The 26,757-nt window shown below is 44.7% G+C and overlaps 1 protein-coding gene and 2 long non-coding RNA genes across 3 annotated transcripts in view; 1 reads left to right on the forward strand and 2 right to left on the reverse strand.

Moving 5' to 3' along the window:
- Prm (Paramyosin) overlaps positions 1 to 2,761 on the forward strand; it is a 30,340-nt gene extending 27,579 nt beyond the window's left edge. Inside the window, exons 11-14 of the mRNA XM_089581921.1 lie at positions 521 to 685; positions 1,080 to 1,286; positions 1,742 to 1,942; positions 2,432 to 2,761. Coding sequence (XP_089438047.1) covers positions 521 to 685; positions 1,080 to 1,286; positions 1,742 to 1,942; positions 2,432 to 2,629 — 771 coding nt within the window. The 3' untranslated portion in view covers positions 2,630 to 2,761. The remainder of the gene's footprint in view (positions 1 to 520; positions 686 to 1,079; positions 1,287 to 1,741; positions 1,943 to 2,431) is intronic.
- Positions 2,762 to 13,092: 10,331 nt separating this feature from the next.
- LOC149352701 (uncharacterized) lies at positions 13,093 to 16,033 on the reverse strand. Its single transcript, XR_016289548.1, has 3 exons — positions 15,914 to 16,033; positions 14,078 to 14,207; positions 13,093 to 13,627 (listed from the first exon to the last, which is right to left on the reverse strand). It is a non-coding gene; the product is annotated as an uncharacterized LOC149352701 (long non-coding RNA).
- Positions 16,034 to 22,344: 6,311 nt separating this feature from the next.
- On the reverse strand, positions 22,345 to 22,980 carry LOC149352702 (uncharacterized). The gene is made up of 3 exons (XR_016289549.1): positions 22,815 to 22,980; positions 22,543 to 22,703; positions 22,345 to 22,464 (listed from the first exon to the last, which is right to left on the reverse strand). It is a non-coding gene; the product is annotated as an uncharacterized LOC149352702 (long non-coding RNA).
- Between the last annotated feature and the right edge of the window lie 3,777 nt (positions 22,981 to 26,757).

Raw genomic sequence — 26,757 nt, forward strand, 5'->3', positions numbered from 1 at the left:
AGTGCCCGTGTGCCTGGCCATTCGTCTCCAGGCCGACATATAGGTTTCTACAGTACTGTTCCTCGAGGCAGGCATACCTTGTTTTACGAGTGTGCCTTGAAGGTGTCGAGTTGAGAAAGAGTTTATGCCGCCGGGGGTTGGTATGTGTTGAAGCTCTATTAACTTTTCAGACCACGTACATTCGTAAGCAAGGTTTTACGATCGCGTATAGCTTTTAGAACAGTTTTGCCTGAGTTAAATCGAGACGTTCTATAACGTACCACACCATTTGATCCCGCCTTCTAAAGGTCTGTATTTAGGGCCGGAAGAGTAGTAGCGTAATTGCACTCATCAATATTCATGTCTGAATGGAATTACTTTTTTTTTTCTGGAGACGTTGGCTGTAAACAAGGGGGTGTGTGTGTGTGTGTGTGTGTGGGGGGGGGGGGGGGGGGCGTAGCAGCTTGTCTCTGCTCGGACGCGCTAAATTTGAAGGTCTGCGCCAGACGAGAGACGCGCTCTGTCCTCTGCACTGATGTAGGCCCTGCGCTCAAAGCGCGCTGCCGAGCAGTCCTTGGAGGAGTCGCAGGCACGCGTGAACGAGCTGACCACCATCAACGTGAACATTGCTGCTGCCAAGAACAAGCTGGAGAGCGAGCTGTCTGCTCTGCAGGCCGACTACGACGAGCTGCACAAGGAGCTCAGGGTGAGCGCGCTCGCCACTGTCTACTTGCCTCCCATTTTCGAGTAAAAGCCTGGTAGAAGACGTGGGGAATTTTACGCATCATAAAACGCCTACTATCCTTGTTACATTTTTTTAAACGCACCTTCTTCACGCGTATTCCTTGCAAATGATTCTTGAGATTACATTAACTTTAGCGATCTGCAGAATGCGATGTTATTACTCGGAGATCACTGAAAACTTTCAATTGCAATTAACAGACGCATCGTTTTGATCGCTGTAATGTGAGTTTCTTCAACGAAGGTAACTTATGCTAAGAGATGTAGCCGAAGGGTAGGATTACCAGGCGAATGAAAATTAAGGCGACTGTTATGTGACACGAAAAACAAAAGGTCCCGCTTTCCGCTCCCTTTACCAGGTGGTTGACGAACGCTGCCAGCGCACCATTGTTGAGCTCAAGAGCACCAAGGACATTCTGGTGGAAGAACAGGAGCGCTACATCAAGGTCGAGTCGATCAAGAAGTCCCTCGAGGTCGAAGTCCGCAACCTTCAGGTTCGCCTGGAGGAAGTGGAAGCGAACGCCCTGGCCGGAGGAAAGCGCGTCATCGCCAAGCTCGAGGCTAGGGTAAGCATTGCATCCATTGCGCGCTGCTTGCTTAGGACGAAGTGACACATATGCCGTGCTCATCAAGCAGGTACCAGGTACCTCGGTCCTCGTCGTGATTCATGCCAATGCTTAACGCCTGAGTGCCTGGGCGACTTCGGAAAACTTGAGATGACAATAAGAGGGGCACATGACAAAAAAAAAAATGAAAAGGAGAAAATGCCATGGGTAGCTGCCCAATGATGCACGGATCCAGTTAAAAACACATCAAGGCTTTAGATGGCACTTCTGTGGTGGTCCCACATATTCCTCTTACTACACTGTTGTACCTTTTCCATATTTTCCCGCGCTCTAGTTATCTGCTCACGGATGAAAGTAGATGTGGCCTGAGCGGTTATCGCAAAATTGACACTGCCGTGAAGTCGTTCGCATTATCCCGCAAAAATACAAATTCTTGGCTGCACTCGTTTTCCCAGATCCGCGATGTGGAGATTGAAATGGAGGAAGAGAAGAAGCGCCACGCCGAGACGCAGAAGATGCTGCGCAAGAAGGACCACCGCGCCAAGGAGCTGCTGCTCCAGACCGAAGAGGACCACAAGACCATCACCATGCTCAACGACGCCGTCGAGAAGCTCAACGAGAAGGTCAAGGTCTACAAGCGACAGCTCAACGAACAGGTGCGTGAAGGGGAACGTACCACCGAAAAGCGACACAGCGCTAAGGGTTCCAATTTGAGCGATATTAGTCAAGCTGCGGACTGTAAGCAAACTTACGACCGTACGTAATCAAGTGAAAGAGATTTAGTGTTGATTGGGATGATGGGAAATACGGCTTCTCGCGCTGCTCTAAAGGGGCTTCTGGAAGAGAACCAGGTACGACTGTAAAGAAGTTGCACGTCATATCTGCGGGCAGTAAAGTACGGGCACCGATTCCGTCGCGAGATAAGTGTTATGCAGGTTTCATTAGACTGCAGACTACATGCAGTACCCATGATGCACCCTTCAGTTCGACTACCACCGGACCTTCTCTGCAGAAGGTAAAATGCATTTGCGACTGCAACGCTCTGGCTAGATTACTTCTTCAAGAAAGGAAAAATCGGCCCATCTCGGTCGGAGCACTTGAACAGCCGTGTGCGTGTGGAGTGACTTGTTGCCTCTTTTCCGCAGGAGGGTCTGAGCCAGCAGAACTTGACCCGTGTGCGCCGCTTCCAACGCGAACTGGAGGCCGCTGAGGACCGCGCCGACTCCGCCGAGAGCAACCTGTCCCTGATTCGCGCCAAGCACCGCTCCTGGGTGACCACCAGCCAGGTTCCCGGTGGCACCAGGCAGGTCTTCGTCACCGAGGAGTCCAGCCAGAACTTCTAGGCCTAACGACGATCCCGAGCGACAGCAAGCACCCTGGCCGCTACAGCATGCAACGTCGACGACAGCGAAGCCCTTATCGCGTCGTTCCTGAAAGAGCATAACCGCTACAATAAACAGACTCCAGGGTTGCTACGCTCGATGTTTCCAGCTGTTCTTGCCTGCCGTTCTCATCTATGACTGCCACTTGAACGGGGCTGACGAATGTGCTGTGTTCTCGCCCATTCTTTGGGGGGCCGTCGCAAGAGGGCCTTATTGCGGCGCGGAGACGGAATTATCGCAAACGCCACTGCCCTCATCTGCCACTCAATGCAGACTGCTAAATGAAATATAGGTGCTTTTTTTTTCTAACTAGACTCAAGGAACGCCAGACTGTTTTGCCTGGAGTACTTACGAGAAAAGAAACAGAGGATGAAGCGGCGGCACTTTCCTCAGCCTTTCCTAACCTGCCTCCCATGAAATGAAAAGAAACCCAACGGAGGCCCCACAGAGACGGCCAGCAGAACGGCTATCATTGACTATAGTAATCCTGGCGCACATTATATATAACCTTCTGGTTTAATTTACCTTCAGGAGACGCCTAAATCATTTAGTGCAAAGAGAGCCAAAACTGATCAAGCGTAGCCATGACAAAATTTCATTAGAGTACTCTGATATATCGCTTTCAGAGGCGTGCTGCCTGTGGCCAGCTGTGCGAGCTAGTTGACTCTCAAAAGACATCGACAAGCAAAACGAAATAAAAAATTCAAAATTAAGGAAGCAACTGAATATTTCAATCTGTTCTTTCCTCGGTCGCTATAGACCACACACAGCCTGCCATGGTTATGCTGATATAAGTCGACCACAAAATTAGAAGATCGGCCCCTCTGTTTTTTTTTCTTCTGCCAGTATTGTTCTTAATATATCTTTTGGCCATACTTTGCGACTACTGACGACAGTAACACACATGTTAACCCAGTTCATATGCCGCTGACAAATCTTGTTTTATTTTATCCTTTCTCCTGTGGAACTTTTGTCGTCCAATTTTTGCTAAAGCTCTCTTACTTTCCTTTTACTTGATGTGATTTGTGTGTCGTAGAGCGTGCACGCTGCAGGTGTAATTTTACAGAAAGAATAAAGGCGCCTCCAAAAATCACCCCCTTTTTTCCCATGCATCTTTTCTCTCCGCATCACACGCGAGAATAACATAGTTGATAGTTGGTCAAGAAGCACGAGCTCTCACGTTAACGACCGGAGATGAATTCACCCAGTATTCGCAGTCACACACACAACGACTGAAATCGCAGTCTTTGCATGCAGTAACCACCAGTTCTTCTGCGCTACTCTGTCGTCATAATTTTAATGCGTTCGATGACAACGGCCAATTGTTTTACTTGAACTTGTAGACAACGCGCAAGCCTGAAACCACAGCGAAATGAAACAACTTTTAATCGAACAATTATCTGGCTTACGTAAGACCACATTTCGTATGGTCTCAAAGGTCGAAGAGACGAGATTTATTCACAGAATGAAGCTTGAAGTGAAGGATTGTTTCCCTTCAGGCACAACAAAGACCATCCAGCCCACCATTCTATTTGCCACCCGCAAGTTAAATTTTGCAAAAATGCATTATTATGCATCTAAATTCTGCCTTCTTCACGAAATTAAGCGCCGATTCATCCATCACGCACTATGTAGCTCTCGCCTCTCCAAACCAATAATGCACGGATGTTGACTTGTGTATAGGCGTCCAGTATACGATACTGGCTCTGTAGAGTAAAGCCTGCACGGAATGATATAAGCACTCAGTATCAATGTTACACATAGTGTAGTACATATACAGTCGCTGACTTAGCTCAGTTATTGTAGCCACAATTCGGGCGAAAAGGTGCATACGCGACCATGAAATTTCAGGGGGAAGCGTTCTTGTGAATAGTTCAGTTACTTCTCAAGTAACGGACGTATAAAGGAACTGAAGGAAGCGGTGTCCACTTGATCACGTGGATGGAAGCTTCATTGTTGAACGCTGCTTACTGAAGCAACAAAAAAAAATGTCATTTTCTCTTGCACTCCTGCTCCTCAATCATTTGTGGCTGGGTGGCCGTGAACAAGAGCAACAATTCTGACCAACCGTGCGGACTGAATGCCTGCGCAGCAGCAGATTTTTGTATTTTTTAAAAAGAGAGCGTTATATTTTACGGTAAAAAGAAATTTTAAGACGTTAACTGCCAGAGTGTTAAGCCCAGACTCTAGGGCACACCGCAGTGCAGGCCTCTGGACTTATTTAGACCACCTGGTTCTGTTTAACGGTGATCGGAATCACAGCGTACGGACATTTCTCGATTTCACCTCCATCAAAATGCCCTCGCTACGCTGCCACGACTGGTATTGAACCAACGAACTCGTGCACAGCCACAAAACGCCTTGGCAGCTATGCAACCACGGCAAGTTTCAATACTAGGGACAAAATAATAAAAAATCAAGCTGAAGATATACTTGAACTTTCTGCAGCTCACTTTTGTCTTCCTCTCTCTGCACTCTCTTGATCGAATTAGATGCTGGAGGCGTGGGCGTTAGCTTTTTTGTCTGTGGGCAACAACAGTTGAACACACTTAACAAAGCACTTTATTAGATTCAGTGCCAAATATAGAATACGAATCGAAATTCAGTGCCAAACTCAAAGTGCCTGCACATTTCCCATCCTTCGTGTGCTCGCCACTTGAAAATACAGGATTAAGAAACCTGGACAGTGGACACTGACTGCACCTCGAAGCACCTTTCCTTATCCGGACTTGTCGCTAAATCCTCGCCGGTCTTCCGTCGCGCCACACGCTTCTCAGCGGGCCTTACATTGTGCACATGAAAGACCCACGTGCGAACATTGTCGTTATTTCTTCTCTTATTTTATAGCATAATTTACATCTATTACTTGGCTCTTGTCAAAAAGGTTTTTTGAAGAGCTGAAACGCCGTATAGACTAACGCGCGGGTGAATCAAATCAAGTCCGTGGCCATTGCGCTCAAGCTGGCGTTGACAGTAATGAAATAATTTTTTTTTGTCGTATGTGCTTTTATCCCTTTTGTTACTTTGGAGTGAAAGAAGACTCATGTTCCTAATCTCTAGGTCATGTAACAGCCTTGGAAAAGATGAAACAACCGGAGCAAAATGACACTTTTCCGACCACGCCTTTTTCATTGAGTGTTGCCGTACTCTGCTTAACAAGCTTGCTGTTCTCGCAATATAAGCGATGGACATCACTGCGTGTGAACAAAAAACCCACTGTACATAGAAGAACTGGCAGCCAGTGTCTGGGAAGGTAAAAACAAATAAGCAAGAAAAAGTTTTTGAAGGAATAAAGAAGATACCGATCTTAACAAGAACGATATCGGACCGGCTGTTGTGTACTGCATGAAAAAAGAAAAAAAAGGAAGGATGGAAGGAAAGAAAGAAAGAAAGAAAGAAAGAAAGAAAGAAAGGAAGAAAGAAAGAAAGGAAGGAAGGAATGAATGAAGGAAGGAAGGAAGGAAGGAAAGAAGAAAGAAAGAAGGAAGGAAGGAAGGAAGGAAGGAAGGAAGGAAGGAAGGAAGGAAAGAAGAAAGAAAGTAAGAAAGAAAGGAAGAAAAAAAGAAAGGAGGAAAGAAAGAAATAAAGAAAGAAAGGAAAAAGAAAGAAGTATGAAATAAAAAGAAGAGACAAAAAAAAGTAACGTTCGTGCACTCGCCAGGAAAGGCGCAGAACTCACGATAACCTGTCGCGCGAGCCTGCTGTCTTCAGCAGCGCAAGCACACTTTTAAATATGCCCTCAAAACTTCCTACTGGCATCTACGGGAGGCACATTTTCGGCGAAGTCGTGCCACTTGTTCAGTGCGCAGCGAGCGCTTGCCTATGCACGCTCACGCGAGACCAGCTGCGATGGATGAGCGAGATTGTTTCGTTGAAACGACAGCCGCCTGCAGTTGTTGCGCAGCGTCGTAAGCGTCGTATTGAATGAATACGAGGCTTGCGAATGTCACTGTAGCTCCACTGAGCCAATGAGAGCCCAAGCACTAGAGAACGAAACCCTCTGCTGTCCCAGTTCTCTATAGGCAGGGATGTGAGCCCGTCGAGTGCTGCCGTGGGAAGATTTGAAAAAGCATTTCGGGGCCCTTTTCGGCTGCGTGATGCTGCACATGGTGGAGCACCGGCTACATACACCTGTGATGAAACACCCGGGAGCCGCTACTGCAAGGGCGGTCCGAGGCTGCAGACACATTGACTCAGGCCAAATCTCAGCATCTGCTTACTGTAACTGCAAGTACTGTGCTGATTTTCTTTCTTCAAGACAATCAGCTCTCGAATCACTTGAACAACATGCCTCCAACATGCCTCCAAAAACATTTTTAGAGTTGGAGGTGAAAGAAATCTCCAGAGCTGTGAATAACACAAAGAGTCAGATCGGTGAGAGAACCACATCGGGACTTCGTGCTTTGACGCTCGAAACTGAGGGTTTTAAATCAAGCATGAAATTTATGAACGACACGTTTGAGAAGTTCAAGACTTCTCAGGCTGATCTGGAGGCCGCAGGCAAAACCGCCAAGGAATACATTGTTTCATCGAAGCATTGCTTTATGGCTCAGAGGCTGTTCATCATGTCTGTTCTTTAGAGTTTTGCCATCACCTAAAAAATTTCTTTTGATGGTGTTCCTATTTTTGTTTGACCGCTGATTTTCAACAAAATGCGCTGTGACCTTGAAGTTTCTGACAATAGATACGTGTCGCTGTTGGTACAATTTGATTTTTTTTTTACTATTTAATTGAACGAAAACAACTCTTGGCACGATTTACAGATTACTATCGTCAGCACTCGTTGACATTTGTAGCTCGTTGTCAACAATTCTTCAGAGCATATCGTTAGAGAATAACCGTGCGCTGATACTTGGAAAGGAAATAATAAATCAAATTACTGCCTAACGGCAGCCAAGCAAATGATGAATTCACAAATTTTTGTAGCCTTTGGCTTTGAATAATTAATAACTATTCCCACCCATAGCGTGGAATGTAATCCGAATTCTTTACGTTCTTCGGTTCTTGCAAATTTTGAAAACTCCCCAAGCGTTGCAGTTGGGCATGTGTACATAAGCGATCCTTACCAGGCGTTTCTTTCGTTTAGTTAGAGTTACAATTGTTGCACGCGGCTGCCCATTAGATCCGAATTTGATGTGCCCAGGTATATTGATCAAAGATAGAAATCCGACTTTTCCCGTATTTTTCATACGTTGATACCGAAGCAGCGTTTGCGGAGTTCATTAGAATACTTAAAGCTGGGATTAGCGTGCGCACACGAGAATTCATGTTAAGGAAAAGAGTCGGCACAAACCGCTTTCCGTGGATGACCTCTGCCCTTATAAAATCCTTGCGCGCAAAAAAAAAATTACAGAGGAAGAAAAGAGCAAACGTTTAAAACCAGCCTTAAAAATCGTTACAAGGCTGTCTCCAAGAAAATAGCAATGATCTACGAAACTTGCAAAAAAGAACTACTATGAATGCAAAATCACTGAATGTGGTAGTGATTGAAAGAGAAAATGGCAAGTAATAAATAAATTTCTAAACGCTATTCTCCCAGACCGCACTATCGTAATGTCTTTATCGCATGATAATAAAATAATACATAATATATAGGAGAAAGCAAATAAATTTTGTGATTTTTTTTCAGTGTAACTGAATTAAATACGCTCCCTGCCACTCTCGTTCTGCGACGATAGCTACGATTACGCTTTCTTAAGCCATGTAAGATATAATGTAATAACAAATTTGAATATAACAGGAGCTGGCCTTATCAAAATATGGCCCTTAATTATTAAACCTGTCAAACGCGTAACATTTGATGTTTTATGCAATAATATTAACCTTATATTTACCTTAGGTATCATTCCTAACGTATTAAAGCAAGCTAAGGTTATTCCAATATTTTAAAAAGTTACCCATATTTGATGCAAAACTATAGGCCTAATCAATTCCTCGCGCTTAAAACAAAACAGTAGAAAATGATCCAAACACAAATTTGTGGCTATTATGCAACTTTTATTTTCTTCCTTACAGTTTCGTTTTCGCCGTGGATCATCGACAGAAACTGTGTTAATCACTTTTTTTTGGCTACGTAAGGACGCAAATAGATTGGCGTGTGATAGTTGAGTCGATATTAATACATTGTAGAAAAACATTTGGCAGAATTAATCATTACATCCTTTTCTTTAAACTAGAAAATTATGGAATCACTAGCTCAGTTTAAAAACTTGGAAGCTTTTTTTCTAATGGGCCTCAACCAGTTTTCATCGATAAGTTATTTCACCAAAGAATGATCACAAAAGGCGTTCTGCAAGGCTCCATACTTGCACCGCTCTTATATTTAACGCATATTCGCGACTTACCATTACATCTCGATCTACCTTATACAATTACTACATTATAATATTGGCTTCTGGCGATAATATTCCTAAATTAACGACAAATATTACGGCCGCGTTGTGTTCATTGAGAGGTGGGCACATGATCGTTACATGGAGATCAACACTACTGAAACCTGCTTTGTATAATTTAATTCTCCACAAAAAAGGTGATAACATTTCCGCAATATGTATTAATAATATTAGAATACAGCGGACTAGCCAGACCACCTTTTTTAGGTGTAGTAGTGTATTCTAATCTTAAATTCAACTAACGTATAGCTTCTGTTGTCAGTAAAATTGGCTTCATTACAAAGAGCCTAATCAGAAATCGTGGTATAGTTCACACTGCCCCACTGCTATCCATTTACTATACGTTTATTCATTCTGACATCAACTGCTGCATTGCATCTTAAGGCAGAACGTATCTTTCGCCCCTTTCTTGCCTGATACATATACAGAAGCAAGCACTCCAAATCATCAACAGAAGAATTTTCTTATGTTTTGTTATCATCTGCACCTCGGTTTTCTAATTAAATACATTGTCTATTACTAGATCGCATCGAATCAAAATCTTTTTTGTTTATAGTTCTCAATATGAATTTTTTTTAGATTCTTACCCTCTATCATTGTTCACTGACATGAAAACAGTGTTTTGCTTGAACAAATAACTTTTTACCAAAAGCCCGCACAAAAAACGCAGAACAGTCTTTTTAAGTGCCATTTTCTTATGAAATAGTTTACACTGTTTTCTAGAAGCGCAAAGTAATAATATTTTCTCGCTTATTTACTTAGTCGTGCCTGAGTGAAACTCTTTATGCCGTAACCCAATTTTTTTACAGCCGCCGCGGTGGCTCAGTGGCGATGGTGCTCGGCTGCTGGCCCGAAAGACGCGGGTTCGATCCCGGCCGCGGCGGTTGAATTTCTTTGGGGGAGAATCCGAGGCCCGTGTACTGTGCGATGTCAGTGCACGTTAAAGAACCCCAGGTGGTCGAAATTTCCGGAGCCCTCCACTACGGCGTCTCTCATAGCCTTAGTCGCTTTGGGACGTTAAACCCCATGAACCAAACCAAACCAAACCAATTTTTTACATAGAGTGATGTTCCACTTTGGGTTTTACGCCCTTATCTTTGATTTATGCTGTATATGCACGTATATCGATTTGTATGCTGTACAGTCGGGGACAAAAGTCTCCGGACCACGTGTTCCTCTAACGAAGCCGCAAGCTCGGCTATTAGTGGGCGGCTGGAGCACATGTGGAGGTAGAAGTTAAATTTTTGTTCTTTCATCTCCACAAATGCGGTCTCCAGCCGCTGCCTGATAGAAGAGCTATTAACTTCGTTTGAGCAACACGTGGTCTGGAGACTTTTGTGCCCGACTGTACATGTAAGACTATGTATGGTTGTATATTACTGGATTTCTGATATTATAACGCAGAATATCTGCTTGCTACTTCATTTTCTCGTATATATTGGTTGACACTGTTTTATTCGATCAACACGGGAGGCCATACATATTGCCGCGTATCATTGTAGTGTTTGTTCGTTTCAGATGTCACGTTGCAGTGACGGCAGTCCAGCGGTCAGGAAGACACCAACCAGTCTTGGAAACGAAGCTCTTTATTTGGGCTGACTTGCGCCCACAAAAGAACTGAATCACTCGGCGGCGGCGTAAGCAACAAACGTGCTCGTCGGTCGTCGAACTACGAATGCCCGCCGCTCGCGGCATCGCTCAATTTAAAGCCGGCAAGGAAACTTCCAGATAGCAGGACAAGCTCATCTACAGTAATCTGGAAAAACCTAGATGCAGCCTTTCATGGCTGCGATCACTCGAGATTAGACTGGTCGCTTCTCGCGTCACGAAGAAAAATGATAACAGCCCTTTCCTGCAGCCTTGAGCGTAAACGAACAAACACTACAATGATACGTGGCAATATAGTTGTTAATACTTAGCCTTCTTCTGTAAACAAAACATGACTCTTAATACTTATTGTTCTTCAATAAACTGCTTTAAAAAAGCAGGAAAATACATGTTGGAATCTATCTTCGTAGTAGTGTAGCTGTACAATTGCAGTGTCCGTACTTCTACTCAATATCTGAAGTTCCTTAAAAGCAAATACCACTATTAACACAAGTAAGTCTGCTGCTTTGCGTGAAGTCTTGTGGCCTATGTCATAGAAAGGAAAAACAGGGCACGAGGAGAGATCGATTTTGTTGGGCACTAGCGTGACGCATTTCATCAACAGCGTGGTAAAACAAGATATTTACAATGTATTTAGGCTTCACAAACACTTTTCACAAGCTGCGCGCCGAATAAAAAAGAAAATTTGGTAAGTAAATCTTCAGTTATAGATAGAGCAAGTTCTGCCCACATGCGCATTTTTTCTTGTCATCTGTATGATTTCACACGTCGCGGAAAAAAAAAGCACATCAGCTAGCATAACAATTTTTGGATTAGATTACTCTTATATGTTTGCGTAGTCACTGCAGTTGAAAATTAATGCTAAATCAATATGTTAAACATTGTTTAGTGCTTGTTACAATGCCTGTGAACATAGGCTCAGAAGCTAGACACGCCACATAAAGCTTACGCAGAGTTATTCGGGGCACTGGTTCTGGCCGCGCGTCGCGTGAATAGTTAGTTCATGGGAGGCCAGCCCCATTCAAGAAACCGACAATTTTTACAAATAATTGTCACAAACTAGACTTGAATTCTTAATTTGAAACCATTCGTAAATTTCGCAAAAATTATTTAAATCATGCATTCTTACGTACCAAAGATAGGCAGTCGGTTAAGAGTCCAGCCATGCGGCGCTGCCGCAGCCCCGGGCCAGAACACTTTCCAGGGCACGAGCAGGAGCGTCGCCGTCGTCACACCATTCCACCTTTGCCGCCCTCCACCACGTCAATGAACGCCTTTTCTATCCGCTGCTTCGTCTTCTGTTCTCTAGCAATCCACTTATTTTTCCACTAATCACGTTATACCTTGTTCACATTCGCCGCATTTTCCCTCTGTTTCTTAGCTTCTCCAACTATTCTTTTTTTTTCTTGAGTTATGGCAAATAGCCCATCTGTCGAACGCCCACTGCCTCAGCAGTGGTTTAAGTATATAGAACTATATTCTAGTAACATCGCCAGCAGCCCTGCGGTAATGAACCCCCTGAGTGGATCACCATTCTTGACGACCTTTAGTGTTTTAAAAATTTTGATTTTTTCGCGTCATCTGAATTCGAGTGACGTATGTTTCAAGTGTCTGTGTGTATACTGCCCTCTTGCCGAAATAGGAACTAAGGAAAAAAAAAAACGCGATTTCCGAGTGGTTAGAGACGTCTGCCTATCGGCCAAGGGGCTTCGACTCGAATCGAATCTAAACCTACGCTTTCTCAATACTGGAGCGGGAAGTAAGCGTTCAGAATATGCCAGACTTTGTTCATATTTGTGCGAACACTGTGGAGCATTTCCTCTCCAAGCCATTTTATAGGCTTGGCTGCAAACGCAACTAAGGACGCATTTGCGCAAAACCCGACGTCTGAAGCGTAGATATAATTTTTAACATATTGCTTTGTCCGCCCAAGGATCTTTATAAGCGCGAGCGTAGATAATTTACTGCGATGCCTTATTTTGTTTGTGCAATTTTGTAAGAGACCCTTTGTCTCTTTTTTTTTGCTTAGTATATTTTATTGTTTTGCAGCAGTGGGCCTTCAGACGTGCAATAGGCTAGACGTCGTCTGCAACGGGCTCATTTCGCTGATGCTTCATCCAATTGAAAGTATAGAAATTACTACCTAACCGTCAGAGCTGCTGTAAAACTTTCGGTTCACGTATTGCATTTCTTTTTACACGCCCAGATACTGATTACTACGAGAACTGTTTTTTCTCAAGAATCAACTTTCCAGAAAAAAAACCTGCCCGCTCCATCCACACGGGCAACGGGTTTCCCCAGTGGCACTTTTTCATTCAACAAAAACAACTTCTGCAGCTTGGGCCACAAATTTTACATGTTGAGTTTATTTGCAGTTATACAGAAGACGTCATTTGCAGGCAACAAAAGTACGGGAACTGCCATTCTGCGGAAAGGATAGGCAAGGAGATGATAGCTTGCGTTATGCAAATCGTCACTGCCGTAAAATGACGCCAAAAGTGGTCCGGCGCTTCCACGTCAAGCTTAGCTCAGCTGTTTATTATGTTGCACCAGCACAGGCCAAGCCAGCGTGGTCTTTCGCTACTATAGGTCTCCGCCTTGACCCAGCGCTAATATGTAAGAAATTGTCTGAAACTATTCGCTTCTTTACAGGTGCTGTAATTTAGGCAGAAATAAAACGCTCCTTGCAAAGCATGCATTTTGCTGGAGTGCAAAATAACACAGCTGGCTGGAAAGCCCACTCGTCAACAACAGTAACAGAGGTGATGTGAATACAATACATTTCACAGCCATTTCAGTTGTTTCCGGCCTCCTGGGAGCAGTTTTGTTTTTCACATCAATCTTTTTTCACATGAGGGGAAAAAACGTCCACATCAGTCATATTCAGACCCAATTGCTATGCTTATCTCGTCGCCGAGAATCTCCGTCTTGTGGTACCATAGGTTGGAATCGACGACAACTGAAAGTAAAGAAAGAAAGAAGAAATTGTAGTTTCGGCAAATATACCCAGCTAAAAGTCGATGTCCGCGGACACCATGAGTTAACATGGCAAAATTGTTCATATAAGGAAGGAGGCGTATGAAAGACCAAAGTCTTAAATTATATGCTGAGTTTTTTTGTATTTCGGAAACTCCGCGTTCATGGTCAGACGATCCGTGCATTCCAGAGCTGCTTGCGCCACCCGAATGCCAAGCAGCGGCCGCTAATCCAAGCACATATCCACCGAAATGGCGGTCAGCAACCATTTGTCATATCGCGGTGGTGATGCCCCTGACCGAATCCAGCACATTTACTCTGATGAAGCACGAAGCGTTCGCTCCTTTAAAGCACGCCGCAGATGTGAATGAGAGCTAGAGCAGACGTTACGAAAAACACTGAGAGCACAGAATGCAAAGGTGACAGGACTCACATATTTCACCCGGATGTACGACTACTTGGAGCTCGTGGCATGTGGAATAACACTCAGGGACGGGCTTCAGTGTCCACAGTTTTTTCCCCCTAATCTGCGCTTGCCAAGAGGGTTTCCCGACATGATCAATCTTCGAGAAGTAAAGGGCGATGTGAAGTGGGAGGGAAAGACGAAACTGTTACAAGGGGCACAAAGAAACGCGTCGAACGCTTCTGCTAGCACCTGCTTGCTCACTGCAGGGGCAGAGAAGAGAGCGCATGTTTGAGATGACGCTGTGCCTTGGGCTCTCTTATATAAATACGCGAGAAAGCGTGGGGATTCCACACGGTAGTCGTAGTACAGATTTTAATGTAGTTGGTTGAATTCCTGCCAAACAGCGCTTTTTAAGAGCCAAAGCCTTTCTGTGAGCAGACTCTGCTGCGCACTGACAGGCTAGAGTTTGCTTGTTGCACAAGTGAATGCTTAACGAACACGTAGACGCAGATCTATAATATCAAAATGATATGTGCGAGAGAAAAACAGCTATGCGAGAACCGTGTCCTCACCGGCTACGCTCCACATTATACATTGATCGCAACACTTCACGCACTCGCAGGCCTCATCATGATGCTCGTGTCGGGGAGAACGTGGCTCATAATGACCGTTGGTTGTTCTTTATTACATACAAAGACATCAGAGACAAACAAAATTACTATTGGCGTGCATTTGGATTGTGCAATACTCTTTGTGGAAGTTGACAAAGATTTTAGTTGTACTGAGACAGGGGCGCACTAGGTTCTAGACAAGGGAACAACACACACAAAGGAACAACACGTGACACGAGCGCAAACTTACAACTTAGTTTATTTTCGACATGGCGTATATTTATTGTTCATACGCATCTAATCATGGGACGCACAAACATAAAAGTGTTAAAACCAGCCAAGATAGCCAGGCAATCATAAACCATGCAAGATACAAACTATCCTAGCAAGTCATGAATTTTACAACTGACCGGCTAAAAACCATCTTTCTTTTTTTTTTTTTGTTAGAACCACGGACGGGTCGCTAACGTACCCGCCGCAGTTATTTACTGAAGCCATGCAAAATGCTTCCAACAATCCCTTGTGGTCTTGTCCTTCGATTTAAGAAGAACCGTCGTTCTGTACAGAAGAGGTTCGCACTTGTGCACGGTGCAATGTGCTGCGAGGTTGGCAGGGGCACTGACCAGAGAGTTGTTGTAATTGTGCTCCCGCAATCGCTCATTCGAACACATTCCTGTCTGGCCGGCGTAGGCCCTGCTGCAACACAGTGGTATTTTGTACACAACGCCTTCATATGCCACAGACATGTTCTTGTGCCTCAGGAATGAGTGATAGCGGATTGGGTGATATGAGGACTCCCAGGGATCTATGAAAGTACAGCAGATAATGACGAATCCCGCCTATATGGGCGTTAATTCATTAACGCTGTCGCTTAATACCCGTAAAGCGGAGCTTAGGCATGTACCCTCTCCAGTTTTTAGTAGTGTTTGCTTTGGACAAAATCGAAGTCGATGGCCTAATTTTTTCTTTTCCACGGGGATTGCACAAGTATACACTGCCCATTACATGGTCGATCAAAAGAAAAAGAAAAGGCTTTGACCACATTTTGTAACTGTTTCCTGATGTGTTCTGCTTCTGTATCGTTGGTAGCTGCTGCATGTGACGCCGGCAAGGAGAGCCTCTCCCTGACTTTAGAATCAAAAGAGGGGATGATCAACAACAGAGCAGGAAATGAATGGTCACAAAATACGGCCTTGATTCAGATTGCAACTCTCCAGAATCTTCTTCAGCGGAAGATGCGGAATGCACTCACATGGAGATGGGCGCCGTAGCCAGGACTGCCCATGAAAATCCAGTCTAGAGTAGAACCTTCCGAATGTGGAGGGAGGAAGTAAGGAGCTTGATAGTGCGTTCGGAGAATATTGGCCACACTCGGGTTGCAGTTGCTCCTGCAAGAGTACGAAGAATCATCCGTATGTCTATTATAACTAGGACATATAAGTAAATAACTCGCCAATGGAAACTGCAGTCAGACTATAAAATGATTGGATAAGATGTGGGATCAACGAGCTGTTCACAAATTGTTGAACTGCTCTGCTATGATGCACACGCAGAAGTGGCCTTACTGCAGTAAATAATGGCTGGAGACCATTCCCCTGTCAAAGGCCACGTACAAGTAAGCTAAACTGGGCTAGTTGGAGCAGTTGCAAATTCAGTTGTGAGAAGCGCTCGTGTCCTGTCTTCACCTTTTCTGTGTCTCGTTTTTCGCGCTACGTTTTTTCAAAAATGCAAAGGCTACGTTCAGCGCACAGTAAGTAATTAGCGGCAGTTGTTTTAGACGTCTGTGCAGGGTGCTGTAGGTAGCAAGCAACAAAATGGCCACGCGCCTTTGTTGGATGAAGATTATATGATGATTATGATGATGCAATACGAGGAACAAAGACACGCAGTCACACAGCACGCACGCACTGATCACAAAAACAGCTCTGAAATTGTTCTTTGTATCGATCCGCCATAAATGTGATTGGATAGAAAGTGCCTTCTCATGTAGTTCAAAAAGTAAACAAAGAAGATGAAAATATCTCCCTTTGAAGATGCTATCCAAAATCTTCATACAGCCTTATGACATGCCTGATAAATATATACGGCTCTTCAATGGAATATAAAGCGCGTGACGTCGCACAGCTGCAGAACCTACCCGTAGTCTCATACCTGCAGCTGTCGTTTAGCTACGAAACTTTATATGTCATGCATGTCTCGTATTGTTCAGAAAAGCGCCCTGTCAGGTTACAGCAAAGACTGCAGGTTCTCAGTTTGCGCCTAAAGGAAAATGAAGTGCAACTAACCGCTGGTTCTGACCATCATTGTCACTAGCGTATTTACCACACACACAAAAAAAAAAATGGCCACAGTTTCTTACCACCCAATGTACCATGGCAGCTTAGATCGCTCTGCCGTCATGTTTAGAACTTCTTCAAGGCTCTTAAACTCCGTCTTGTAAGGGAAGAACTGGCAGGCACTTCTAGACGTCCCCAAAGCCATGTCCTGGTAGAGGTCTTTGAAAAAGTTCAACGAAAATGTCTGAAGTGCGGTCCAGTTTGACGCTCCATCGGTGACGACGACCGGCACGCCACTGTAGGCATGCCTGCAACAGAGCAATATTCATTTCGCACTGAACATTGAAGGGTCCTCAGCACGGGATGAAAAGAAATAGGCAAATCTTTTGATTGAGCTTTCAACATCAGCGGTCATGATAGTGTTAAGACAGAGTTATCACAAAGTCGAGCAGCCCTCTTGCTGATGATGATGTGTGCAAGCAGCACATGTTCGCAAACATTGCAATAAGCAGTGTTTGCATGACAGCACATGTGACCTAGGTGGTGGGCAACCTAGGTAACGTAGCCTTGTGACTTCACGACTTCCTGCCCAACGAATTGTGAGCAACCAGCCCAATGTGGCAGGTGGCATTTAAATTAGCGATTGCTTGCAAGAGGTTGCTCAGGAAGAGTAACCTGGGTCGCACAAGCCCCACCGGTGGCAGCACCTGCATCGCAGGGCAGTGGCGCATCGCTTGACCGCTGTACCACTCCGCCAGGAGTGGCATGAGGACTCCCTGGAGTCGGTGAAAGTAAAGTAGACGACGACCAATTCCGTATATTTGGGCACTAAGCCATTAACGCTTTCACGTTATATCCTGAATGCGAAGCTTAAGTGCCCCTTTACTTACTCTGCTTTTGTAGTCAGGTCAAGTATTTTACCTCTCTCAACTGTACTGTCCACATCAGTCGGTATTTTATGATACCTGTGGAATTCGTAGCCAAGAGAGAGAGAGAGAGAGAAAATCTTTAGAAATAAAGGCAGGGTGGTCAGCGTCAACAATAATTCTGAAGCCAGCTACTGTACGGTGAATGTCGTACCTCTCGCCGAAAATAGAGGAACTGTAAAGATTTGAGCGCTGATGAGCATGAACATAATGTCATGGAACGCGAAAAGGTTACAAGCGCGAATCTAGTAACACAAAGTAGTGCCGTATTTTCTCGTTCTATGATACAAGTAGCGTTAATCTCCTTTTGTTCCTTTATTCATTTTTTATAGCGGGCCTGTTTGACCATAAGGCACTGCAACTAAGCACAGACGCGCTTGAACAAAAAGAGAAAAGCGCCTCACAGGAGAATTTGGCAGGCACGGAGCATTGTCTGCCAAAGCTCAGGTAAGCCCACCTCCGAAGGTGGTAGTGAGCAGGCGCGTGGATGTGCCGAAATAGGCCCGCGCACACACGCACGGGCTGTGCAGAAAGGCCGGCTGCAGCCAAAAGGGACGCGCTGTGTGCTGGCGCTCTTCTGCATTCCGATATATTATTAGGCTCTTAGGAAGGCTGAAGACTTCCATGACAGCCCATAAAGGTCATAAGCCGTCCGACTATCCCCCATAAAAATCACTGTCGAACGCTATTTTCTCTTGGAATTTTTTCGCAGTATGTCGCAGAACGACATCCGATCTCCTCAACGTACCAAGCAGCCATCTCTAGCTGTCTGTAGAAAGCGAGCAGAAAGACTGAGAAATAAACAGCCATATACACTAACCCCCCATGACTGGTTCTAGCGATTATGAAAAGGACACCTTAAGATGGTTAGATGCACTTGCGTTCGTAGCACTCTGAAATAAGAATGAACAAAAAAAGAAAGCTCGCTGAAAGATAATGAATACTTGAAAGAAACGTTTATGTCACACAAGCGCCATCGTTTGGCTGTGAGGAAAAGAAAGTATTCAAAGCGAGCACATGCGCTCATAAGAAAAAACTGTCACATTGTCATGAAAGTGGAATTTCGGGGTTTTTCTGGACAACGCAAAAAAAAAAATATTAAACACTCAGCCGCCGTTAAGGTATTGGCACTCAACGGATCTTCCAACCCTCAGATATATCATAACAAGAAAAAAAGAAGAGGAAAGAAACAAATAAAGCAGGATTTCACCTTGTGTGCTCATCCGCACTTCCTGCGCGATCCCACTACTTTTAAATAGATTCACTGATTATAATATTGACGTCCTTCGTCTTTCATTTTCGAGCGTTCGAAATTTCATCTTTGAAAGCATCTGCTCCGACCATCCTTGATCATGTGCAACACCACCACTGCTTGTATATGATGCCTTGTATTGTGTGTTACTCTTTGCTGGATTTTCTTTTTTAGTTTTTCTTACGTATGCGTAGATGATGTATGTACAGAGTGAAAGTGTTTCTCGCTTTATACCACTGCTTCAAAGGTGGTGAGAAGGTAATCAAGCGTCTTTGCTTTTTTTCTCACCATCTCCGTCATTTCTGTACGCTATGACGGGAATAAAGATTATTATTATTATTATTATTATTATTATTATTATTATTATTATTATTATTATTATTATTATTATTATTATTATTATTATTATTATTATTATTATTATTATTATTATCATCATCATCATCATTATAAAATACACGGTATCAAGAGACAGATAAGAGAAAACAATCGGAAAGTAGCGAGGACTATACGTCGAGCGAATGAGGACAAAGGAGTGACACAGCGGTGACAGCGCTGATGGGTCGCGCATCTGGCGGACACTCGTAGCCTCTGACTTCGGAGGGCTGAAAATGGTCCCTATAGCTTTGTTCGCTCATATCGCGCGAGGGCAAGGCCTCAGCATATATCATGTCCAAGTTAGCCAGTTGTTGGACCTAGTAAGCAGTATTAAAAGTATGGGAATCGGGCCTAATTGGTTGTTCATCACGGTGAAACGCGCTAAACTTTCTGTTTCTGCCCGTAAAAAGTTTAGCGCGTTTAACCATATGAAGTGTCAAGGAAAGAAATATTTGTTAGAGAAACAAAATGCGTGGCAAAGAAAATCTTTCGTGTTCGCTTCGTCGCAGCAAGCCACACACAACACTTCGCATGCAACGAATCTTCCCCTGAAAGTTGATTCGCAGCGATAGAGACCCAGTGGCAGGCATAGGGTAAAGACGACAGGTCCGTACTACCTTCAGCGAATGCGACATAATCATTTCTGAAAGTGCTTTTATTGCTTTCTCTCGGAGCGCCTCAGAAAGTTTTGGTATAAATTTGAACCCACTATTGCAAAAGGAGACGATGGCAACAGCTCTCGCACACGTCATCATTACCTTACATGGCAGGCATTCATTTAATGAAGAAGATCAGGGCAGCCGTGGCTTCATTGTCGGATGGTAACTTCAAGGCGCCGAAACCCGGACACAAGCGAAGAATCTTTAAAATTTTATTTGAGAATCTCTATCCGCCTATATAACTTGACGCTACCCAACCCCCCTTAATCTTTTTGTTATTTTAGTCGAGTGGAGGCGTTGAACGGGGCCTCCACAGACGCGAGCGCTTGAAACATCAGTGGCCATACAGCAGCGCCAGTCGTCCTGCTCGAGGGCTCTCGTCCTTCCCTGTGTAGCCTATGCAATGCAGGTGGTCAGCCTGGTTCGCCCTTTCGCAATCGCGAGGTATACGTGCAAGATGCCGCTAAAGCAGATAGCGCCCGTTCCCCCATTAAGTGAAGTACATGTGGTACTCACGCAAAGCTTGCATTTTCAAGCAGGTCCACGAGGGCTTTGCATACCGCAGCTCAAAAAACGCTTCACTGCGCTTTTAATTTCTGAGAAGTCTGAAACTAAATTCGTGAACTGAAAATTTGATTACTTGTTTCTCCCATCTCGATTTGTTTGGTTATTTTTTCGACAAAAACACATCTGTATGAGCCTTAATTCTCTTACAAAAAAAGTTTTAGACAGTCTCTAGAGTGTCTATAGACTTCTGTCTATAAAGTCTATCGACTGTCTATGGACTAATCATAGACAACAGTCTATAGGCAATACAAGTGCTATAGGCAGTCCATAGACAATCTATAGAGGCCCGTGTCATTCTAGAGGCCCGTGTGCTGTGTGATGTCAGTGCACGTTAAAGAACCCTAGGTGGTCGTAATTTCCGGAGCCCTTCACTACGGCGTCTCTCATAGCCTCAGTCGCTTTGGGACGTTAAACCCCAATAAACCAAACCAAACCAGACAATCTATAGATTTATGGCCATACACTTTTAATAGACTTTTGTCTACAGACAGTCTATAGACTATGAATAGACAAAAAGCAATATCTATAGGAAGTCAATAGAGTCAATAAGAAGTCTGTAGATTGTCTGTAGATTGTCTATAGACTATTTTTATCAGGGTTTGTTCGCTTCCTGATTAGAAGTCCTTACCCTTAACGGCATCCCAGGGCAGGTAAAAATTGTGAACGTCAGGCGAACGTTGTAATTACTAAAGAAAATGCTAATCTGGAATGCTGTCAGGTATCTGTTCCTTCTAAGTTGGTCGCAAGGTGCCGAGAATGTCTTAAGAGCTGATACTGCCTCGTTCGGGAATAGTCTTATTCAAGGCTAGTGCAGTGATGGCGTGTGAGCAATCTTCTGTGCGAGTTATGCTGTACACAACCTTGGCACTAGCTCTAATCTTTTAGTTCCTGTGCACGCTATCACGTCCTGGCACACAAAGTAGACAGGCAAATTTATATATAACCAGCGTTCCTGCCTCTCTGCCTAAGTCCTCTCTCTCTCTCTCTCGTTCGATTCCCTACCCCTGTGCACATTTGAACGCTTGTATGGGATTAATCATTCGCTGTTTAACATACGCTACGTTTATGAATGAAACTGAACTGAAAAGCGATTATCTGGTTTCTCTGGTTTTACATTAGTTGTTCAAACTTTAGAAGAGGTCTAGCTCCAAGCTTTTACGGGCTTCCATCAGACAAAGAAGTTTTAAAGTATAATGAATGTGGTACTTGCTTTGACTCGAAGTCGAGATGGCTCAGAGATGATCTTCTCGACACTCTCTTGAGGTCCTGGCAAACTTTGCAATCAAGAGGAGGCATCATGCCGTTCTGAAGTCTGGCCGGCATGTCCACTACGCACGGCTCAGTTTCGAGCTTCTCCCTCTCGACAAATAACGAGACCCAACCTTTCTGACTGAACAAGCCAAAGTAGCAGCACTGAAATATCACCGCGAGCAAGAGCAACGCCGTGAGGAGCTTCATGTAGCGGTAAAACGGACTCGCGCGTCGGACGACGCTAACAAGTCGGGCGAAGAACCGCGCCAAGCGACACGTGGTTGTGCCGATGTTTTGCAGCCTTTTAACGCCGGTTAATACGCACAATTCCTTTGGAGACAGCCCTAATGCCAGAGCCTTCTCATGCAGCTCCGCGAACTTTTCCTCGTAGTCTAGTAGCTTCTTGGGAGTGGCCGAACTCGTCTTTTTGAGAGATTTTTTCTGCAGCTGCATGGTTATGTGAAAACTTCTTCGCAGTATCTCACCGGTAGGCACTGTATCAAAAAAAAAAGTAAGAGAAAGGACGCCTTTCAGTTGCTTCTCGACGTGCGTCTAATCACTTGGGCGCTTACCTTGTCCGCTGCTGCCCTTCTGCCTGTCACCCTGGGTTTTCGCCGAGTTACGTGCCAAAGCCTTGGGGTCAATTTTGTTCTTGTCTTTCAGAGGGAAGCGACAGAACTCCGTTGCCGCGAAAAGTGGATTTTCTCACCAATTTCTGTAATAAGATAACTCCCTGAAAGAAATAAAGTGCCCAGAAGACGGCTTTAGCCACTTTCTTACGCAGGGAGAGCACCCCGCAGTGACGCAGACCGCCTTTCTCTAATGGAGATTTCTCTTCACTCACCGAGTGGACGCCGAACTTTGCGCCTCAACTCCCTCGGTGTCGCCCGCCAGAGCACCTTTGTCTAGAGAGCGGTTAAAGTCTCAAATTGAAGTGGACCTGCCAGACGGAAAGCCGCTTTTGCTAAGAAGGGATGGACAGTGACGGCGGGACGATTTAACGCGCTGACGGACGCACTTCCTCGGGCTTCTGAAGTCGGAGCAGCAGGAGCCGCGCTAAACCAGCACCCGCTTGTGCGCATGCTCTGACAGCTCGGCCTTCGGGGAATGGAGCAAAGAACACGCGCCTTGTGCGTCTCCGTGCGCCGAGAGCACGCGGTCGTCTTAGTGCGATGATGCGCCGCTGAGGGAGGCAATTACAGCGGCAGGGGGATTTGCTATCTCCCCGCTGCAGGAGGAACAAACAGACTTTAGTCTCGCTGTTCACGGATACCGCGCGGAATTCCGTAGAAACAAACTGGGGGCGGCAAAACTGAAATAATGTGGTAACAATGAGGACAAATCTACCGACCGCTTGTAGTGGCGAGGCTTCGGCGGCTCATCACCGTCAATGTAATCTTAATGGCCATCTGTAAAATGCAATATTTACCTAAATATGAAGTGGTATCCAATGAACTCCCACGCAGTCTTATTTTAAAGTGGGCTTTCTTCTTCATTCAAACTACCCCGCCTGTATATATCGCAACTAGGGCCGGGTACTACATCAATTTTCTTACGATTCCATTCAATTTGAATGGTTTTCGCCGTTAGTAATTGGCTCAACTACACCAGCGTCCACCGCCATGGCCGGCCAGCCTGCGGGGAAGATTATCAGAACGGAAAGGAGTCGAGCAAAAAGATATAATCGATTTAATGATGATCTTCGCATGAAAGAAAAAAAAGGGTACTTTAATACATTTTCTTTTGTAATGATAAATTTGCCACACGGCATAAAATGTGCTGTCACTGAATAATGTTATGAAGCGTTATCTGGTGGTCGTTGTGGCTCAGCGCTAATGAGAACGATGATTATGGTTGAAACACGGTAAACAGACGGATGGTGGAGGAAAGAGCATGTTTCGCTCAGTGGCTAAGCCCCTCCAAGATATGGATGGCCCTTACGTGGTTCTCGGTGACTGATGCGCCTGAATGCAAATGAATTTAATACTGCGACATTGTAAGCTGCTACTGCGTACGCTTCTGCCGCGTAAACGCTACCAAATGCCTCCTGTTCAACATACAGCACGAGGGTGGTCGGCATTGTTACAGCGCAGAATGTGCTCCGTACAAAACTGTTTCCACCGTATTTTTTCCCCCTCTCTATTCACAATGGAAATTCAGCAATATTATATAAACAATTTATACCCATTCTGGCCCATGAAGCTTCCGGCTACACTAACTTCGAAGCTTTACAAAGCTGCACCTGACCACAGACTCATCATTATTCATGTAGGCTCAAGCGAGGAGGAGCGCGCAGATTACGCTTCGTTGGGCGAAACATTGATTTGCGTTCAGTTGAAAGAGAATGCCCGAGGCTATTCATCATCTCATGTATGTCTCCTGTGTCAGTGAAAAAGTATTGACTGCTTATAAAGCTCACCTAATACGACGTACACGCTCGCTTGTGAACCAGTGACGAACAAAATTTTAGTACACTGAACATCTGAAGAAGATTTCTAGTGTGCCTTCTTTTTTCCCCTTTCACTGATCTGATGTCTGCCATGCATATATTTTGTACGCAAAAAAGATTGCAGTGACTTCCCATGTTAACTGTTCTGGTTTGTTGCTTTTGCACATTGCCATTCTAAACCTCCGATAAGCCTTTAGCTATGGACCTATCAAGTACGGTAAAAATGCGCGCAAAATATGAAGACGTAAGCAACAAAATATATACAAAAAACTGAACTGTGCTGCTGACACCATCGCACAAAGCACATTTGTTTGACGAAACTACCCAAGTTCTGTTACTGTCAAGATCAATGATAGGCGTAATCACGAGAGTGCGGTGTCTTTTATCGACTGAGGCCTTATGAGACGCCCTACTCGGAAGATTGCCTCCAGGGGAGAACAGTAAATAATTCACCGATTTTTTTTTAGTGTCCTCCGACGCCTAAGCAACGTTTCTATACAAGTAAAATCTTTCAGCGCCCACAACGACGTGATAAAGCGCTGGTCGCGTATTTAACAGCGAAACCACGAACATGCTACAAATTTATTGCACAGAACTCAAGAATTTTTAGACGAAGGCAATGAGAAAAAAAGATACTTTGGCTGGTATCAACCCGCCGAAGAGCTAAGGACGACATGAATTCACATAAATAGTGACATGAAAAGCAGAAATAAAAGGCGTGGAAGCAACAGGACAAGCGCCCGTTTAGAAACCCAGCACATGGAGAGGGGAGTAAATGAACAAGACATGGAAGAGTTACCAGAGTTTTCTGTCATCATCATTGAGACAACGACAATAATCAGCTCAACTACAAAATTCCCCCTCACTGACCTCCAGTTACCCAGGTCTTGGACGCGGCGATGGCTCAGTGGTTATGGTGATCGGCTGCTGACACAAAAGACGCAGGTTTGACCCCGGCCGCGGCAGTCGCATTTTGATGGAGGCGAAATGCTAGCGACCCGTGTACTGAGCAATGTCAGTGCACGTTAAGAAACCCCGCGTGGTTGAAATTATCTGGAACCCTCCACTACGGCGTTCCTGATTGTCTGCGTAGTTGCTTTTTGACGTTGAACCCCATAAAGCCGAAGCAAAGCTCTAATCTCATCTCCCCCTCCTGGCTCCCCGTCGCCGGCGGCTGAGTTTCCCTCCCTTGTTATACAATCTGCTCTTCTAGCAGATCGCCATTTGCCTGTTCTTCTCAATATATATCTCGGCCACGGCCTGTTTATTCTTTTGATTTCAAATTGGTTTCATGCTGCCTGTTTCTGAGCCTTCACGTTGCCGTTGTAATTTTTGCTTTCTGTATTCCGCTGCGCAGACCTTTACCTCCAAATTTCAGCATTATGATCCTTACGCAAAAGTGCTGGCATATATCGAGGCTTAGGCATAGCCTGCCAACAAATTCAGGCGTAAGCTGACTACAGGAGGGCTCACTTAAAACTGAGACGTCTCTGGAGCGCAGCAACGTTCCGGACAGAAACCCTGTCATGAGGAAAAGTGAGTTTTCCAAAACGCTCCGAAAAGCATGTTGTTTTCACATGAAGCATTGTTTGGTCTTTTGACTGCCTTTGTTGAGTTCAGTTCTGGCATTGTCAAGAAATGTAGCATAGTTAGCCCACTAAAGAAAAATGAGCTTGTTCCAACTTATACTGATTGCCTGATGAATTTCGAAGTAAATAAAAAAGGATGCACATTGTTAGAGCACGTGGATGGACCCTGGAATAGGTAATGGCTCAGTATTTTGGCAGTGGATTTCTGCAAAAATTCCACTTTCTGCGCTTTGTCTTATCCGACGGCCCCATACAGCCTGTTTTTCAAGTTTGGCTAATTTGAGGCAAGGAAGAACATGCAGCCGGGCCGGCCGAATCGCGAGCTCTGACGTATCACGGGCAGCCGCTGAAGCTGCTCAACAAGACGATAGCACAATCTTCTTTTGCTGCTCATCAATGCACCACTTTGAATTAGTTGTCGTGTCCGCTTCGGTACTACACCTTAGGAAAGAAAAATCAAGTATTTATAAGAAATCAAGTTTAGTGGTCCTATCGTTTTGCGAATACATGCTAGGCAGTGGCCGGCCGTCTAATTTAATTAATGGACAAAAAAAAAGAAGATAAGAACATGCGCATTTTCACATCAGCTCCACATCACCAATGCACAGATGCCGCACGCAGAAGAGGAAATGGAAGCCTGAAGCTGTGCTACGCCCAATGTTTTTATATACGGGCAGTTGGAAAGAGAAGACAAGCGTAGCAGGGGGCGGCAGAAAGTAAGGTGGGCGTATGAGATCAAGAAGTTTGCG

This window comes from Amblyomma mixtum, chromosome 3 (assembly GCF_055824585.1).
Source record: "Amblyomma mixtum isolate Tamu chromosome 3, ASM5582458v1, whole genome shotgun sequence".
NCBI classification, from domain to species: domain Eukaryota; kingdom Metazoa; phylum Arthropoda; class Arachnida; order Ixodida; family Ixodidae; genus Amblyomma; species Amblyomma mixtum.